At 45.2% G+C, this 18,319-nt stretch overlaps 1 protein-coding gene across 1 annotated transcript in view; it reads left to right on the top strand.

Moving 5' to 3' along the window:
• The window catches only part of PPP2R2B (protein phosphatase 2 regulatory subunit Bbeta), a 481,896-nt gene extending 476,337 nt beyond the window's left edge, over positions 1–5,559 (top strand). Inside the window, exons 9-10 of the mRNA XM_052643667.1 lie at positions 2,653–2,744; positions 5,280–5,559. Coding sequence (XP_052499627.1) covers positions 2,653–2,744; positions 5,280–5,559 — 372 coding nt within the window. The remainder of the gene's footprint in view (positions 1–2,652; positions 2,745–5,279) is intronic.
• Positions 5,560–18,319: the final 12,760 nt, after the last annotated feature.

The raw sequence follows: 18,319 nt of genomic DNA, 5'->3' as shown, positions 1-18,319 counted from the left end.
GAATGCAAACTAGTACAGCCACTATGGAGAACAGTGTGGAGACTCCTTAAAAAACTGGAAATAGAACTGCCATATGACCCAGCAATCCCACTGCTGGGCATACACACCAAGGAAACCAGAATTGAAAGAGACACGTGTACCCCAATGTTCATCGCAGCACTGTTTACAATAGCCAGCACATGGAAGCAACCTAGATGTCCACCAGCAGACAAATGGATAAGAAAGCTGCGGTACATATACACAATGCAGTATTACTCAGCCATTAAAAAGAATACACTTGAATCAGTTCTAATGAGGTGGATGAAACTGGAGCCTATTATACAGAGTGAAGTAAGCCAGAAAGAAAAACACCAATACAGTATATTAACACATATATGTGGAATTTAGAAAGATGGTAACGATGACCCTATATGCAAGACAGCAAAAGAGACACAGATGTAAACAGACTTTTGGACTCTGTGGGAGAAGGCGAGGGTGGGATGATTTGAGAGAATAGCACTGAAACATGTATATTATCATATGTGAAATAGATTGCCCGTCCAGGTTCAATGCATGAGACAGGGTGCTCAGGGCTGGTGCACAGAGATGACCCTGAGGGATGGGATGCGGAGGGAGGTGGGAGGGAGGTTCAGGATGGGGAACACATGTACACCCATGGCTGATTCATTCGAATGTATGGCAAAAACCACCACAACATTGTAAAGTAATTAGCCTCAAATTAAAAATTGAAAATAAATAAAACAATAAAATTCATACCTGGGGACTTCCCTACTGGTCCAGCAGCTACGATTCTGCACTCCCAATGCAGGAGGCTGGGGTTCAATCCCTGGTCAGGGAACTAGACCATGCCACAACTAAGAGTCTGCATGCCCCAACTAAAGATCCCGAGTGCCACAACAAAGGTGGCATAGACAAAATGTTTTAAAAAATAAATTCACATTCAACAACTTCAAGCAGCCCTCAGTGCCTTCCAGGAGCCAAGCACTGTTGCCAACCACCTCCCCGCCCCTGGCCTTTTTCACGCTCAGCCGATAACCTTGCTTCTTATTTCACTGAAAAATGAACCAGGAGAGGATTGCCACATAATCCAGGGCTGCACTGTGCACACCAGCGTCTACTGGGCATTCCCCCCTTGCACAGACATTTCCAAATTATCCAACCCCAAAGTGAACATGGCCACTCCATCCTTCTGCTTGCTCAAAAGCACGATTCAGGAGCCATCTCTGACTCCCATTTTCCTTTCCGCACTTGACAGTGGCTCCATCCGCAAGTCCTATCAACTGTCCTTCCAAACTCGGCAAGACTCTGACGACCTCCCACCACTGCTCACCTTGGTCCAAACCATCATCAGTTGAGCAGGTTACACCCGGCCTTTGGCCCTGCAGGGGTTTACAGTCTGTCACAATACGGCAGGCGCAGCACCCGTCCCATGACGTCTGTTCACATCACTCAGAGTAAGGGGCCTATGGGAACTGGTTGGCACACGCTGAGGCCCCCCACTCTGCTCCTTGCCACCCTCTACCCCACTGCCTCCAGGACTCCTGCCTCTGGGCCATTGTATTAGCTGTTCTCAATGCTTAGTAGCTCAGTGGTAAAGAAACTGCCTGCAATGCGGGAGACCCAGGTTCCATCCTTGGGTCGGGAAGATCCCCTGGAGAAGGACATGGCAACCCACTCCAGTATTCTTGCCTGGAGAATTCCAGGGACAGGGAAGCCTGGCTACAGTCCATGGGGTCACAAAGAATTGGACACGACTGAGTGACTAACACTTTCATTTATCCTTGGAAAGCCTTTCCCCAGATACCACTGAGATGCACTCATTTTCTCCAGGTTCCTGCTCCAGTGTCGCCTTCTCAGGTGAACTTGACTACTCGCCCTGTATAAATAATCCCCCAGAGCTCCCACTACCCTTTTTCCACTTTTTTTTTGTTCTCATTTTATCACCATCTAAAATATCTTATACTTGTTATTTCACAGCAGAAATACAACACTGTAAAGCAATCAATTATACTCCAGTTAACAAATAAAATTTAAAAATCAAAAAAAAAGAAAATATCTTATGTATTTACTTGGCTACACAGTCTCTTCCCCAGCACTGGAAGGAAAGCACCCCAAGGGTATTCTGTTCATGGCTCTATCCCAAGCATAGAGCTGGCATTCAACAAATATTTATTGAATAAAAGGCTGAATGAATGGTGCTGTCTAAATGGGCTTAGACTTCCCTGGTGGTCCAGCGGTGAAGACTGCACTTCCTCTGCAGGGAGCATGTGTTCAATCCCTAGTTGGGGAACCAAGATCTCGCACGCCCTGCTGCATGGCAAAAAATAAATTAAGTTTTTTAAAAGATACTGACCAAAAGTAAAAAATAAATAGGCGTAGAAAATGGGAATCCCCTACTTACTGTGCCCTGTTCTATGCCACCATCTATATAAGCGAGTTTGTTTAATCCACATGTGCCATGTAAACAACTCACCAAACCGTCTTAAAGCCCCAAGGCTGAGAAGGGCTAAGACACAGAACTATCTGATTCAAGCCACATTTACACTGGAAGAATGAACAGCTCCCATTCAAAGAGGAGCTTCTCACAGAGGAATCATTTTTAAAAATATTAATAATTAATACCCTCTTAATGTGTTTTCCCTGCCCCTCCAGGTTCACGACTACCTCCGCAGCAAGCTGTGCTCCCTCTATGAAAATGACTGCATTTTTGACAAATTTGAGTGTGTGTGGAATGGGTCAGACAGGTAAGAAAGGTCTGGTGGCTGGGAAACTTCCACGGGGGGCCCTCTCCGTGCACTGGTCCTGGGCCATGTATACTAAGGGGGTACAACCAAAGAGCCATCAGAATCGGCCCTGAGGCCTGGCAGGGCTGCACCATGTGGCCCAGCAGGTGACCTCAGGGTCAAGTCTGGAAAGGAACAGGTGATGGGTAAGATCCTGGACTCCTCTTTCAGAACTGGATCAGGTGACCCTTTAACCTCACAAAAATCCTACCTTATACAGGCAAGACCCTCCCAGAGCTGGGTCCATACACCTAAAATGAAGCTTCCCTGGCAAATTTTGAGGATGAACCATTCCAATGACTGTAAAGTGTCCTGTCTGGATGGGAAATTATCCCTCGAACTGCCAGCAGAGACTGGCCTAAGGCCTGGTGGTCATGAACTGAATTCTCATCAGCCTCATTTATTCTGTGCCCTCAAAGGGATTTATGACTATTTGAGGCCTTTGGTTTCAACAGTACTTCCTATTACCTCCCTGCAGTTTCTTTTTGGCTTGACGAATAGATGCTGCTGTGATTTCCAGAAGCCAGCCCAGGGTACCAGGGGCTGTTCCTTAGTGAAGGCAGCACCAGCAGTCCTACTGAAAAGCAGGGAAATTCTATCACTGCAAAGCATTCAGCAGGGTGAGCTTCTAGTGAGCACAGGCTCTACCTCTCTGACCCCTGTTGGGTTTTTTGGGCCAGTGATCCAAAACCAGCCTTCCACTCAGCAGGCCTAGAAGGAGTCACCACATGGTAGATGACCCAGATCACACCACCCAGTTGGTGGAGGCCAGAGGGCCCAGAGCAAAGCAACTGTTACTTAGTTGAACAAAGACCCTCAGAGGAAAAGTAGCTATCCCTGCCCTGTTATTTTAATTTCCATCGGTAATTTATTCATTGTTCATTATGAATAGATTTTTTTAATATTTGTGGTTCTTTTTGTTCAAGTTCCCCTTCTATCTGAACCAAGACTCAAAACCTATACCTACTAGGTACTTTCACACATCATGATTTTTTAATCCTGACCACCATCCATCAAAATTACTTTCACTGTCCCCATTTTACAGCTGAGGAAACTGAGACTCAGCCGGATACTAGTTCAGGAGCTTGGGTAGATCACTGTAAGTAGTAGAGACAAGAGGAAGAATTTAAATCCTAAAATGAACATTCTTTCCACCACATTACAGATTCTTTCCATAACCGAGAAAATGTTATTTTTGGTCCAGATAAGGTTGAGATTACTTTTTTTTTTTTCCCCAAAAAAAGACTTTCTCCTACAGTTTAAAAACAAGTCGGGTGGTGGTAATGGAAGCAGAGGTCAGTGCGTGGGAAGCAATAAGGCCAAATGGCTTAATGCTTGTGCTCCAGCATCTGGCAGATGTGGGCTGGAGGCCCAACTTGGCTACTTACTGGCTGTGTGACACCATACATGCACTCACTTTTCCTCCTGTGTAAATCCCTTAACATGGAATGATGGAAAAGGAAATGAGGCTAGGGGTAAAGCACCCAGCACCCCCACGTGATGAGATGATAATTGCTCACCCTATGACAGATACACACATTTCATAGCATCGGTTTCCCAGGCCAGGGTAACAAAATCTAGCCCTTGATTAATTTCCGGGACAACTAACAAATACCCAAAAACTCAGCCCCCTGGCCAGGGCTCAGTCTTGTCAGTTTTCCTTCACCTTCCTCTAACCCAAGACAACGAGATGCAGTGTTCTCCCATCCTAACCAGCCAGTTGGAGCCTCATCCACAAATAAGGCCAAGCCCACCTCTCCGGGGGTCAGCCATAAGAGGGTGCTGCTTGAGGGACATTATGTTTCCCTTGGCCTGTCACCATTAAGTAGAGTTGGTCCATGGCTTCTGAGAGGCTCTTGGCACCCCCTGCTCTCTTTATCAATGAGAGATACTCCTGAGAATGGATAGCTCTTGTAGAAAAGTAGGCAACCATCTGTAAGTCCACTACAAAGGCTTATTTCCTCATCCTACATCCTTTTAAAATTCTAATTTTTGTTTACTCCCTCCCAAGACCAAGATGAGATCCATTTTTTAGATAAGTTTTCAGAAAAGGCAGAATTTCGATCTAGTTCATAGCGGGAAGAGGGTACGATGTCAGCATCCCTCAGTGCTGATGCCAGAAAGCCTTATCAGTTGGGCAGCACAGTCACTCCTACGACTGCCAGGCTCTAAACGAGCATGATACAAGGACAGCTATTTTCAGCGTTCCTATTCTCATGACTTGACTGCAGCCTCAGAATCCTGATGTGAAGGAGGTGGGCTGGGATCCTTAAAACCACTAGACTGACTTATGGAACAAAATAACCTAAAGGAATCTATTGATAAATAACAAAGAGGGCTATCATCACCCTTCACCCAGCCCAAGAGCTTGCTTTCCTTAGTGCTTCTAAAGTCACTGGTCACACTACAAAGCCTGCTGCGGTGTTCGGTCTCTTAGCTGTAGCAAGTCTACGTCTACGGCACTCAGTCACTCCCTGTTTCCTCTCTGCCTTGCAGCGTCATCATGACAGGCTCCTACAACAACTTCTTCAGGATGTTTGACCGAAACACCAAACGCGATGTCACCCTTGAGGCCTCGAGGGAAAACAGCAAACCCCGAGCTATCCTAAAACCACGCAAAGTGTGCGTGGGGGGCAAGCGGAGAAAAGATGAGATCAGTGTCGACAGTCTGGACTTTAGCAAAAAGATCTTGCATACAGCTTGGCATCCTTCAGAAAATATTATAGCGGTGGCGGCTACAAATAACCTATATATATTCCAGGACAAGGTTAACTAGGAGGACAAGTTATTACTTAATAATCTCACATACTGAATACTAGTCAAACACGTTTTTAAATGTTTCTTTGGGTGTTCATTTGATGCATCGACTTTAATTTCCCTCTGCAGGAGACAATTGGAATAGAAGTCCATGGAGTCCAACCTTCCCACATCCCCAGTTCTAAGAAACTTTTGTCAAACCCAGTAGGTTCTGGGACACTTCTGTTTAGAATTGAGAGCTGCCAGCTAACAGTAACTCTTCCATAGTTGACTTGAATTTCTGATGCTTTTATTGCCCCGTTTGCTCTGGTGGGTCCAGTGTTTTGTTTCTAGGTGTCTGCTGAGATAAAATGAGGTTGTCTGTAGTATTTAAAGAGAAAAGAGATAAGTTTTTTTTAATTAAGCAATTCCATTTGATTGAAAAAAAATTCAATGAAAAATAAACACTGTTTACTCTTAGAGAAATTCTCCTTGTTTTTTGACAAATCAGAACCAGTCAGCACCCCCCTGCTCCTACAGCACTTTTTTTTTTTTTCCATTTTCTTTTTCATGATTTCGCTTGAGCCAGAGATTTATTTCACGAGGCTGCAAAGAGGATGCAGAATGGGAAGGGGAAAGGACCACATCAGCAATGCTATATTCTTTTTTTGTAAGCGCCATAGAAACAGCCTGAGAATTTGGCCAGGAAACCCCGTGAATGCTTCAGGGGACATCAAGAGAACACATCACTTCTCAGAGTTAGCTTGGCAGGGCCCTGTGGGGCCACATTCCATCTGTCGCTTTGTTACTCTTGCTTTTTGTCATTTTAAATGGCTCCATATAATCCTCTACTTACACGTTCCTTGGCTTTTTCCCTTCACCCTTTTCCAGCTTATTTATTCCCTTGACTTCTAAAGGCCGAGTCCTTGTTGTTTATGATCTGGCTTCTAAATGCAGCAGTAAGCTGATGGGCTGGGGCACCTCCCTGAGAAAATGTGTCTCCCAAAGCAGCCCCCGCCCCCTTTCCTGGGTTTTGTAACCCAAAGTAACACTCCGTCTATCTCCACTACAGCGAGAACAAAAACAGCCAATGGAAAACGCTGCTCTGTAAAGGCTATTCAAGTGCTTCTGACCCACCATAAGTTTACTAACCAAAAACACAGACCAGAGGACTCTTCTACAGAAATGGAATATGGGGGAATCAAGAAGCTTTGACATCAAAGTGAAGTCTGCTTGAAACTGTAGAGGCTGGTTCATCACCCCCCCCCCCCCCCACCCACTTCTGCCCCCTGCCATTGAGGATCCAGACATGTAACTTCCAGAAGTTTCTCTGTGGTGCACCTCTGGGAAAGAGACTAAATTAATTCAAAAGATGGAGAAATTTGAAACGGAGGCTCAGGGAGGAAGTGGGAGGTCCTCCAAGCCGGGCCTGGGCCCCATGTCTCCATTCCTCTCACCATGACTCATCTCCCCTGACTTGCATTTAGTGACTAGGAAATGGCTTGAGATGAGGATTTTCCTTTCAAAGAGAAATTTTCTTTCGCTTTGTATATTTATTAGAAGTCCCAACTTTCAAGTGTAATTTGTTTTGGAAGAGAGAAAAATAGTGAAAGAACCATCTTTCAAGGCTAAGCTATTACCCACTTAATAACAGCTTTTTGGCAAGGAAATAACTATCTACTTAAGCGAACACTTTTGTAAGACGTGGCTCAATTTCAGAAACGTTAAAATATGAAAAAGCACATCTCAAAACTGAGGGAGCATATGGATGAAGACATGCCTTTTTTCTCCGTGTTTATCTTTCCTGCAATAAAAGTCCTGGTGGAAACTCTCTGGGCAGGATTCCTGGCCTGACGGGGACCAGGTTCTTGGAGGAGATCCAAGAAAGCCACAGAAACTTCTCCAACTCACACAGAATCATGGTATCAGGACAGACAGAAGGACCAGCAGGCTCCTGTCCTGAGCTGACCATCAACTCCCTCATGGCCTTTTCTCTGCTTCCTTGAGACTCAGCCCCTCTATCTGTACCAGCTGACAGGATGAATCATTGTTCCTCTAAATTTAGCATCGACCTACCTTTATACTGTTACTCATTTCACACTTCAGTCACCTTTTCTAAAAGCAAGACATAGCCTCCTCCCAACAAAGAATGTTCTTGAAATGTCAGCTTTAATGTTTTGTTCTAACACTAAAAGAGTCACATAACCATTAACGAAACAAACATGCACCCATTCACCACCTACAGGCAATTTGTGAACCCCAGGATGCATGCTTACCAAACTTGGGAAACACTGAGTTCTGATGCTGCAGAACACTGAAGCTTTTGGAGGCATTAGAGACTTGCAATGGTCAGTACAAATTGGGAGTCAAGCTTGCTTCTCAGAACACATGCATAAACAATTCTGGTCACAGCTTTAAGGGGTTCACAGGCCCACCTACAGCCTATCTGTGGCCTTTACCTCAAAGCTCGTACACTAACCCAGTGCCTTCAGCACACAGATGTACAGTTTGAGATCTGCAGAGTAGGAGGAATTTGCAGACGACATCAATGCTAAGAACAGAGGGCCACCATCTTCCCCATTACCCCAAACAAAGGAGGCACCAGAGCCAACATCCTCGACTCATATGTGGAAACAGGAGGGGAAGGCCCTAGAGACCAGCGCCCACCACCATGCTTTAGCAATGACCTGCTCTGTGCCGGTTATGGAACCAGGTATTTACACTTGCCATCTTCTTCCACCCCAGTGCTGGTGATCTTCTTGGCTGATGGTGCCTAGAAGTCAGTCCCTTTTCCAGCTGGCACTCAGAGTTATGTGGAAGCTGACTTACCACCTTTTCAACAGCTTGTTGGGCTCTCAGATGCCTGCCCTGCAGCAATAGTCTGTTCCTGGGGCAACAGTCCATTCCTGATATTTTAACAAGCAGTTCAAAGCTGAACTTCGGCAGACATCCACACTTCCAGAGGAAAAAGATGAGTTTGAACAAAACAAAGAAGGAAGACACAAGGCAGCATGCAGCAATGGCGTGTCCACAGGTGAACGGGCAGCAGGCAGCCTGTGCTTCCTAACTCCTTAATGTCTGGCTTCTGCCTTCAGTCTTCTGTCTGGCACTAGGGAGGCAGGGGAGTATTTCTCAACCTCTCATTGGCCTCGTAATTAACTCAATATGCATTAGGCAACCAGCACATGTAAGGTGAAACAGTTGTCAATGAAAGGAACAAAGGTGAAACTACAGTTCTTTTAGTTCAGTGACCCGATGAAGCAAGTCAACTGTCTCACTTGTATTTCTTTTGAACCTGCAGGGCCCATTATAATAAAAGTTAGACCCTCAAATGCTTCATCACCGACAATGTGGGAGACCATTTCCTTTCCTTCAAACCTACAGAGCAACTACCCAAAGCTTCCCTCTGAACCCCCAACCCTGGGCCCCATTCTTTCATCAGCCCCTCTGCTGACTGCCTCCAAGAGTCAGGAAGGCCCTAGTAGACCTAATAATAAAGCTTTGTGAGGACACTGGAGTCCACAGCCTGAATAGAGGAGACCTTCCTAATTTGTCTTCTTCCATTATGGCCGTGTGTGGATGAGGATAGTGTGTTTTAACACGACCCTCAAAGACACAGCAGCCCCTGGTTCACCCCTGGGAAACAGTCACACACTGTGCCTGTCACGCCTTAACTGTCCTCTTGCCCCTGCATGTCTAAGTCAAGTCTCAGGAGCCACTTTCCATGGGAATGGCTCGCCTGGTCAATGGAAAGAACATGGATCAAGGGCACAGGAAACGCAGATCCTGCTCCTGGCTCTGTGGAGTAACTGGGCACCCTGGGCAAGTTATTCACTGCCTGTATCAGTCACATCACCTGTAAAACGGTCAGAAAGCCATCAGCCCTCACTCATGGAATGATGATAAGGGACACAAGAAACTCATTTGTGTATAACTGCTTTGATAAGCTTAAAACCCCACAGAATAGTAACAGCAACAATATTCACTGAGGACATATGACCGATTTCTCCTCATCTCCTTCTCTGAACCCCATGAGATCCATGCCAGGGTTATTTCCATTTTTGCCACTGAGGAAATAGACTCAAGTTTTCAATGTAGCCTAAGGCACATAGCCAGTAAGTGGTAGAACCAGGTCTCCAACTCAAAGTTTCATACTCTAAAGCTAGAGTTTTTAAAATACTGTTTTTTATATATGAGGGTAGCTAACACTTACTGAATGTTTACTATGGGCCAGCTTTGTTCTACAAATTTCCCAAGTATTAATTCATTTACCTCCAAAACTCTAGACACAGATACATAATTGTTCCCATTTTACAAATAAGGGAACAAAGAGATGATATAACTCGACTAAGTTTGTACAGTTCACAAGTGCCAAAGCCAGACATTTTGGTCAGAGTTCTTATCCTCTCTCCCCATCTCGTGTGTGTGTGTGTGTGTGTGTGTGTGTGTGTGTGTGTGTGTGTGTGTTTGCAAAAAGAGAGAGGAGAATATATACATAGAGAGAGAGAGAGATGGAAGTTACAAATTAGAAAACAAGTTCCGGTAACATCCTGTAAGTTCATCAAGGTTAAATATTTATTGAGCTCCTGGTATGTATCAGCCCTAGGCACAGGGCTGGGGTTCCTGACATGTGTAAGCCACTGGTCACCACCCTCCCAGAGATGATAGCCATGTGTGTTGGGGACATATTTACAATGTATACAATGCAGAAATGATACAGAGAAGGAAATGGTTAACTCATGAGGACTGGTAGTTAAGAAAAAGTTTCTTGGAATAAGTGACTCCTAAGCAGAGCTCCAATGCAGTTTTCTCAACAACAAATGAAACACATGGACGTCCCTGGTGGTCCTGGGGTTAAGACTCTGCATTTCTACTGCAGGGGGCCTAGGTTCAGTACCTGGTTGGGAAAGTTCCAGATGCCCATGGTGCAGCCAAAAACACACACACACATTTCCGAGAGAGAACAACATATATGAGTTACTGAAGCAAGAATGGATTTGGCATGGGAGCATGAAATCAATATTTCTCTACTTCTATTAAAACACATTTTCAATTTTCCAAAACTGACTTACCCCTTATTTCTTTCATTCATCCAATAATAAATATTTATCAAACTCCTATGTCTAAGGACTGTTTAAATGTAAAAATAGATGGAAGGAAGGAATAAAAGGAAACCAATAATTATGAGCACTTATTAGGTAGCAGGTGTTGGGCAAGGCACTTTTTTAAGTCCTTACAATCACTTGATGGGTAAATACACTATTCCATTTTTCTAGTTGATGAACAGACTCAAAAGTGACACAGTCATTGTGAGTGACTGTGTCAGATGTTTTATCTAGACCTGCCCTGACCCTGATCCTGTACTTCTTTCAAGGGAATGCATAGCTATCTTGTCGTTTCTTTCCACTAGTGAGGATATTCACAAACCATCTCTCTGCAACCAAACATTGCCTGACAGCTAACCAGGAAAACAAATTTCCTCTGTCATCAAAGCAGAGAGTGAGGTCAAGTGGCTCCCAGAGGTCTCCAACCCCTGACCCTAACCTTATTATTACTGTTTAACCATCCCCCCAAGTAAGACCTTCCACGCCCCATTGGTTAAACTGCTGGTGGCAGAACTAAGGTGATCTGTGCCTCCGCCAATTCCTGCCTCAGACGCTGTGAGGCAGGAATCACTCAGATCACTCAAAAGCAGTGATCACTGTGGGATCAGAAACAGGAGTTTGGTGATTGTTTCCAGATTCCCAGTCCACTCCCTACCCTGTCAAGCCTGATCTCTTGGATGGACAGACTATTCCCCACCAGAGCCCCTTGTGCCATCTCAGAACTCCCAGTTACAATCCCAATCACTTGGCTTACTGTAGTCGGTTTGAGTTGAAGAGGGCATTTCTCCTGAACTCATCCTTGTGTGGGAACCCTGAGACCACAATAAAGTGGGACCATCCACAAGTCCTTGGATTCCTGCTGTGGTTAGCTAGTGAGACACAGCCTCCCAATCAAAACATTAAGTTCTCGTGGAGGTCAAAGGGAATCCCAGGAAGGCTGGAGCAGAAGCGAGGGGAGAAGACTACCTCACTGGCAAAGGTAAAAAGCAGTATTGGGGCACTCTGTAAGCAGTCTCTCAGCTGGGTGATTTTCATGCATTCATTTGCTCAGTCCTCAATAAACAGTTAAAAGACTGGTCATGCCAAGCCCTGTGCTAGAGTGGTCTTAGGGAAGGAGTCGTGACAGTCCCTGTCTTCACAGGGCTTATGGGGTCATGGAAGAAGCCAGCAAGCCCCCAGGCAATGAGAGCAGTAGAAGATCAAGAAGGTTAAGAGCCCAGGGTCCGGGACTTCCCTGGTGGTCCAATGGTTAAAAATCCGCCCGCCAGTGCAGGGAATGTGGGTTCAGTATCCATGGTCCAGGAGGATCCCACATGATGCAGGGCAACTAAGCCTCTGTGCCACAACTGCTAAGCCCACACATCACAACTTTACTGAAGCCCCCGAGCCTAGAGGCCATGCTCTACACAAGAGAAGCCACCGCAATAAGAAGCCCGCATACTACAACGAAGAACAGCCCCCGCTCGCTGCAACTAGAGAAAGCCTGTGCACAGCAACGAAGGCCCAGTACAACTGAAAACAAATAAATAAAATTTTGTAAAAAATTTTGAAAAGGGCCCAGGATGCTTGCCTGGGTTGAAACCTAAACTTCACCACTTATAAGCTGAGCGACCTTACTGATAAAATAAGGGTAAAAATGGCCCGTCTTATCAAATAGATGTGAAGATTCCTAGCCAACAAAGAGTCGACACACGTTTCTTGCTTGTGTTCTCTTAGTACTGTACAATGGCACACGTATGCCCTCCTAGGAGAATACAAAGGAACCCAGACCACAAGTTCCCCAGAGGAGATGATGGCTACAGTAAGCCTGAAAGATAAGTGGGGAATGAGTTATCCAGGGGATGAGAGAAGAAAAGAGTGCTCCGGGTATCAAGATGGTCTAGGTAAAGGCAGAGGAGCATGGTATATTGCAGGAACTTACAATGTTCTGGTATGACTGACCAATAAAAAACAAGAATGTAGACCAAGAGAAGTAAGAAGACATGAGGTCAAGGGACAGCAGTGCATGATATGAGAAACAACGATGCATGGCCTTAGTGAGGTTTACATATCACTGGAGGGTACTCCTATAGCTAGACTATGATCTGCTCAACTAGGAATCATAGTTCCACAACACAGCAAATATGAATGGTCTGGGCACAGGGAGTATACAGAAAAACTCAGCTCAAGTGTCAGCTCCTTGGAGAGGACTTTCTTGACCACCCTAACTTCCAGGAGAACCAAGGTATTCTTTATTCTCCCCCTTCTTACAAAACATTGAGAAGGGCCAGGCTCATAATGCGTTTGTGCATGCTTAGTCAGTCAATTGTGTCCAACTTTTTGCGACCCCATGGACTGTAGCCCGCCAAGCTCCTCTGTCCATGGGATTCTCCAGGCAAGAATACTACAGTGGGTTGCCAGGCCCTCCTCCAGGGATTCCTCCCAACCCAGAGATCAAACCCAGGTCTCCTGCATTGGCAGGTGGGTTCTTTACCACTAGCACCACCCTCTGGTATTCTCCCCCTCTGGTATCCCCATAGCATTGAGAAGGGTCTGGCACGGGGTAAGTGCTCATAAAATAGTGGTTGAATGAGTGAATGAACAAACAAGTGAGAAAGACAGGCACAGCCTCTGCCCTCAGGAAGTTTACAAGCTGAGCACAGTCCCATGGGAGTTTAAGGGAAGTTTGGTATAGGTCATCACAAGACTGCTCAGATGAGCCAAGGAATGAAAAAGAAAAAATGGACAGCCAGTGAGCCAAGATGTGTTCAGAGCAAGTGACCGAGCTCAGATAGCAGCATTAGTTAATAAAGCACATGTGTGCCTGCCTGATGCATTACGCTTCCAGCAGCAGTGAGCCTTCGGGGGCCTCGCAAAGCATACAAAAAGGTTGACAGCTTACAATCAATACCGTGTTCACCGACGCAGGAAGCGACATTATCACATCCAGGATATCACTCCCACATCCCGGCTCAAGCACTAAATACTCCCTATAACAAGGCTACGGGAAGTGACAGGAGCTATTACTTTTAACCCTTCCACATGGAAGCAAGAGGTGAGGCGAACCTTTCCCTGGATGTGCTTAAAGGAAGGCAAGCCAGTTCCCCCAGAGAAACTGCTCAGAGCTGAGCCCATGCTTAATACAGCAAGACAGGGATGGGGAAGATTGGCATTTTCATTTGCCTGGGTGTCCACAGTATAGAAGGGGAGGTTCTGTGGGCAACTGAGAGGCACAACAATAAATTAGAAGGGTTGGCAGGATGTGTGAGGTGTGAATGCTACATTCACTCGCATGCCCAAGTCACTCTAATAAAAAACAACTTGACTGCCACCCACCGCCCCCGGCCCAGATGGCTTTCTTATTTCACCTTTTCTGACTGTGGCATAATTGAAAGTCATATTTCATCTAGGCCAGTGATTTCCAACGCCAAGTGCAGGTGGCTTATGAGCAGTCAGCCCAAATTCATCAAAGAGAGCAGCAAACAATCACATGTTAAACAGCACCCCTTTCTCAGCAGGGGAAGCGGGTCATGTCACATCCCAGCCCCCGCACAGATCCGCTGACAGGTCCACTGCGGCCTGCTTCCTTAGCCTCTGGGGGGACTCGAACAGGAAGAAGGCTGGGGCTAGGACCACCAGGGCTGTTTTCTTAGTTTCGAGGTGCATTTATTCAATGGCAGCCTCCATTTTCCAGCCCTTCATTTCCTCTCTGACAAGATGAAGGATATGGCTGTTAGTTTTCATATTCTTTTTGAAAAGGCAGAAAGGCTAATTAGTTATATTTGAAATGGTTCTTAAAAAGAATCAGCTGAAACTCAAAGATGGTTATATTCATTGAAGATGCGACAAACACCATAGAAGATTATGAAGTGTCATCGTGGAACAAGAAAGCTCAATTCAAAATCTAAAACCTTCCAAAGTACAGAAAGAATACCATTTCAGGAAGGGAATGTGGTTCAAAGCAGCTCTTCCCTTCGATCAGCACTGGAACAGTTAAGGAACTCCGTCAGTGTCAGATGATGTCCCGAGAGGGGCATTGCAGACGCTCCTGCAGGAGCAGTGATTACGGCTTTTCCCTCTTCTCCAGCATTAAACACATGATGGATTTTTCTTAACATCACACACACACAAACATGTACACAGCCTCAACATCCCACTAACAGACTCCCCCTCTCTCATAGAATCATCTCTGAATTTGTGATCCTTTCTTTAGGAATGGCGAATGCTTCCCGGCTGATTAAGGACACAGCCTGGAAACAAAGGCTGTAAATTTGCTTTATTGTATTTTATATGAGGACCCGAGATCCATTTACAAATGAAAACCCCACTGGCCTGGTTGATAATAAACTTATATGACTCCACATGAGACTGTAACAACTCCTTTTTTCACCTGCTCATGATATTGCTTACTTTGGGTGGAATAAGTGTCCTGGCGATGAACAATAGTTGAACATTATTGGTTGTGGAGACATTGCAATTGACTGAGGCACTTTCACAACTAGAAGAGTGATGCCAACTGCCCAAGGTTATACACAGAGTCACTCCAAAACCACCACTGAAACCAGGTCTTTGGAATCTCTAAGATCTTATTTCATGATTATTTTTCACTTTTTCCACGTTTCTAAAACCAGTGGGTCAACTCAAACCTAGACTGAAGGTCTTGGTAAGATATTTAATTTCAGCTCAAGGAGCATTTCAGCATTTCTGCCTGCAGTACCAAAGACCGTTTCCCCAGTGGTGCTCCGAGGACTGCCTCATACCCAAGTTCCCTGGTGTCCAGGTTGGCACAGATTTGTACAGATAGATCCACTGCATTTATTCACATGACACATTACTTATCTACAAGAGTAAATGCTATCATGCTGCACAGCAGAAACACATTTTAAATCAATTATTTCCAAAACTTTTTTGAAGATTAAATGCTATAAATTATTCACACCTGACCATGTGTTTCAGAATAAGCAATGTAGGTAATCAAGGCATGATTTCTGTCCTCAAGGATTATAGTCTTAACAGAAAATGAAATTCCAACAGGTGACTTCAATATAACATGGCTAAAGTAATGGCAGAGATGTGCGTAAGTGATTAGGGGTGAACAGAGTTAAAGAATACGATCTCCTGGAGGTGAAATGAAGTTCAACCCTGGAGGAGGACAGGGCAACCAGGCGACCAGCGACGTGAGCAAAGGCGCAAGGCTGAGAAGCCCCACCTGTCTCTGAGAACTACCATCAGGCTGATTTTGCTACAGACGCTTGCCCAGAACTGCCTGGAGTGCTTCTGAGAGACTGAGGCCCAGACTTCAGAAGGCCATTTAGAGAACTTAGATGTCCTTAGCAGCCAACGGAGTACTACTGGAAGACTGATTTTAAGAAGAGAATGAACATGGCTGGAATTTACATTTCTAAAGATCCCTCTGGCAGCTGAGTAAATGACATATCTGAAATAGACAAGACTGAAAATAGGAAGCTGTTGCAGTGATCCAGGAAAGCAATGATGAAGGGCCCAAATTAGGGATGGAGAAAAGATTGAAAAGGTGGGGTCAACATAACGTAGAGACTGACTTGATGAGAGCAAAGAGAGAAGTTAAAGATGCCCAGGTGGATAGCTCAGGTGATCAGCAATGGCATGAGCAGAGTTGGAGACTAAAGGAACGGGAGAGAAGGGTTTAGGGGCAGGAAAAGAGAAAGATGAAGAGTGTGATTTGGGACACAGTGAGCTCAAGCATGATTTGGGACACAGTGAGCTCAAGCAGCTACTGGGACAGCCAAATGAAGGGAGAATCCCAGCAGACATCAAGATAAAAAGGTCTGTGGCCAAAATGTCATTGATAAGACGGAGAGGTAGTCACTAGTGTGTCCCGGCCTTTATGGAGAGGATGACATAGGGAGAGAGTAGAGAGAGACCCCGCAGGGAGAAAGTAGAGAGAGACTACACTGGCTGAGGAGAGGGCCCCGGGGAGCAGTATGTTGAGCAACAGACAGAGCGGGGCAGCCGCCCAAGCAATAGGGAAGGAAGCAGTGAAGTCATGAGAAAACTGGGGACAAAGGATATCATGGAGATAAGGGAGCAGAGCTCCCCCACTGAAAAATGTACTTCCTATAAATCTATGTTAAAAAACCAAACAACCTAATGCCCATCGATGGATGAATGTATAAAAAAGATGTGGTACTCTGTCACATGGAAATATCAAATGGAATATTACTCAGTCATAAAAGGGAAAGAAACGGGGTCATTTGCAGAGATGTAGACGGACTTAGAGTCTGTCATACAGAGTGAAGTAAGTCAGAAAGAGGAAAATAAATATCACATATTAATACATATATGTGGAATCTAGGAAAATGGTACAGATGACCCTATTTCAGGGCAGGAAAAGAGACGCAGACCTAGGGAACAGGCTTACGGACACCGTGGGGAAAGGAGAGGGTGGGGCAGATGAGAGCAGTACTGACACATGACACCACCACGGGTGGAATATGCAGCCAGTGGGAGCCTGCACCACAGCACAGGGGCCTCAGCTCCGTGCCCCGCGATGACCCAGAGGGGTGGCACGCGGGGGGCTCACCATGGAGGGGATGTGACGCACAAAGCTCCCTCTCACTGTCGCACAGCAGAAAACAAACACAGCATCTTAGGCAACTAAACTCCAACTAAAAAAATGTATATAAATTCAGCAAAAAAGTGGGTAACGGACTTGAAGGCAATTCACATATAATATCCAGAAAAATTAATGAACATAGGAAACGTGCTCGACTTAGTAATCAGCAAAATGTCACTAGTATAAACGGCTGCAAATAGAAGGGCTGACACTAACAAGCATTGGCAAAGCTTTGGCACAACTGACACGCTCACACACTGCTGGTGAGATTATCGATCCACCACTTTGACAAACAACTGTGGCACTATCTACTAACGTTGGAGATATTCGCACCCAGTGACCCAGCAGCACATTCTAAGTAGACATCCAGGTCATTTATGCACATGTACAGCAAGAGGCAAGTTCATAGCAACACTATGTGTAAATGTTAAGATTAGATAAGAACCCAAATGACAACCAATAGAACAAAACAGTATGTTCCTCTCGAAGTGTGGAATTCTATCAAAAATAAGTGAACGACAACTTTAGCCAACACGGATGAATTTTACAAATAGTAGGTTAAGTAAGAGAAATCAAACAAAAAATATTTGCTTCGTGAATACAGTTATATACAATTCAAAAGCAATTTTATAGATTCACAGACAGGCAAGACTGAACTATAATGTCTATGACGCGTACTTAGGTAGTAAAACCATAAAGGAAAACAAGGAAGCGGTCATTATGGAATTAAGGACAACGGTTATCTTTGGACAAAAGGTGTGACTGGGAAGAAGCATTCAGAGGACTTTGAAAAGCTCTATGTGTGTGCTCATTCAGTTGCGTCTGACTCTGCAATGCCATGGACTGCAACCCACCAGGCTCCTCTGTCCATGGAATTTTCCAGGCAAAAAATACCAGAGTGGATTGCATTTCCTCCTCCAGGGGATCTTCCCCACCCAGGGAGTGAACCTGTATCTCCTGCAGCTGCTGCATTGCAAGTGGATTCTTCGCCACTGAGGCACCTGGGAGGCTCCTCTGAAAACTGACCCAAAACTGATTCACCATTCTAAAGGCTTCCCTTGGGAATAATTCACTAAGGTTTCCATTTGTGCTTTTCAGTTTTCTGTGTATTATATTTCACA

This window comes from Budorcas taxicolor, chromosome 7, assembly GCF_023091745.1.
Source record: "Budorcas taxicolor isolate Tak-1 chromosome 7, Takin1.1, whole genome shotgun sequence".
Taxonomy (NCBI): Eukaryota; Metazoa; Chordata; class Mammalia; order Artiodactyla; family Bovidae; genus Budorcas; species Budorcas taxicolor.
Note: the sequence above shows the minus strand (reverse complement) of the source record. Positions and strands in the feature narration are given on the sequence as shown.